The sequence below is a fragment of the Lycium barbarum genome, chromosome 12 (genome assembly GCF_019175385.1).
Source record: "Lycium barbarum isolate Lr01 chromosome 12, ASM1917538v2, whole genome shotgun sequence".
Taxonomy (NCBI): domain Eukaryota; kingdom Viridiplantae; phylum Streptophyta; class Magnoliopsida; order Solanales; family Solanaceae; genus Lycium; species Lycium barbarum.
Window position 1 is genome coordinate 14,809,542 of NC_083348.1, and position 1,361 is coordinate 14,810,902.

The 1,361-nt window shown below is 34.8% G+C and overlaps 1 protein-coding gene across 1 annotated transcript; it reads left to right on the top strand.

Annotated features, from left to right (window-relative positions):
• Positions 1 to 590: 590 nt before the first annotated feature.
• Positions 591 to 1,073, top strand: LOC132624139 (uncharacterized). Its single transcript, XM_060338963.1, has one exon. The coding sequence runs from the start codon at positions 591 to 593 to the stop codon at positions 1,071 to 1,073; it is 483 nt and encodes a 160-aa protein (XP_060194946.1).
• The last annotated feature ends 288 nt before the right edge of the window (positions 1,074 to 1,361 follow it).

Consider the following 1,361-nt stretch of genomic DNA (forward strand, 5'->3'; position numbering starts at 1 on the left):
CAGACCTAATGGATTTTTAGGGATTTTTTATCAAAATGTTGGGATATAGTTGGTGCAGATGTGTACAATGTGGTCTAAGCTTTTTATGAGGGACAAACTCTTCCAGAATCTGTCACTCATACAAACTTGGTTCTTTTTCCAAAGAAAGCCATTGTCAACACTTTTTCAGATTTGAGACCAATCAGCCTTAGCAACTTTATCTGCAAGGTCATAACTAGAGTGATTCATGATAGGTTGGAATCCAGTCTACCTTCATTAATATCTCTAAACTAGTCTAGTTTTGTAAAAGGCAGAAACATTACTAAAAATGTTTTACTTACACAGAACTGGTGGTTGATATTAGAAAGAGAGGAAAACATACTAATGTGGTTATCAAATTAGACATCGCAAAGGTCTATGATAGAGTATCTTCGTGTTATCTTGTACAAATAATGAAGAAAATAGGCTTTGCAGAAATGTTTGTTGATATGATTTGGAGAATTATAGCCAATAATTGGTATTCTATACTAATAAATGGACAGTCTTATGGTTTTTTCCATTCCACAAGAGGAGTAAAGCAAGGTGATCCTCTATCACCGACTTTGTTTATAATGGCTGCTGTGGTACTGTCTAAAGCACTCAATTATTTATTTAAGGATGGTATGTTTAGAGGATATGGAATGCCTAAGTGGAGTTCAAATTTGAATCATCTTTCTTATGTTGATGATACCATAGTTTTTGCTTTTGCTGAAAGGAATTCTTTGCAAAGAATTATGGAGGTTTTTCATGATTGTGAAAATGTGTCAGGTCAGAAAATCAATGCAGATAAGAGTTCATTTTACATGCACAGAAAGGTGGCTACTGAAATAAATCAGGAGGTACAACAAGTGATAGGTTTCTCTAGAGGAGATTTCTCATTTACATATTTGGGACGTCCAATATGTCATGCAAGAAGGCAAAAGCTGTTCTATAAAGATGTGACGAAGAAAACTCGAGATAAATTGAAGGCTTGGAAAGGAAAATGGCTTTCTTTTGGAGGAAAAGCAGTATTAATTTCTTGTGGCATACAGAGCATTCCCATTTACCTTCTATAAGCAATGGTGCAACCAAAGTGTGTACTACAGGAATTATATAAGTTATTCAATAGGTTTTTCTAGCAAAACATGGAGGAGGGTAGAAGCAAACACTGGTCTGATTGGTTAAAGCTATGTCTTCCAAAGAATAAGGGAGGTTCAGGTTTCAGGTCTTTATTTGATATTTTTAAATCTCTCTTTACCAAACTCTGGTGGAGATTTATAACTAGTAACTCTCTATGGTCAAATTTCATATGGAATAAATAATTCAAGAAGTTCAGGCCCACTGTGTTATAATGGAAAGGAGGA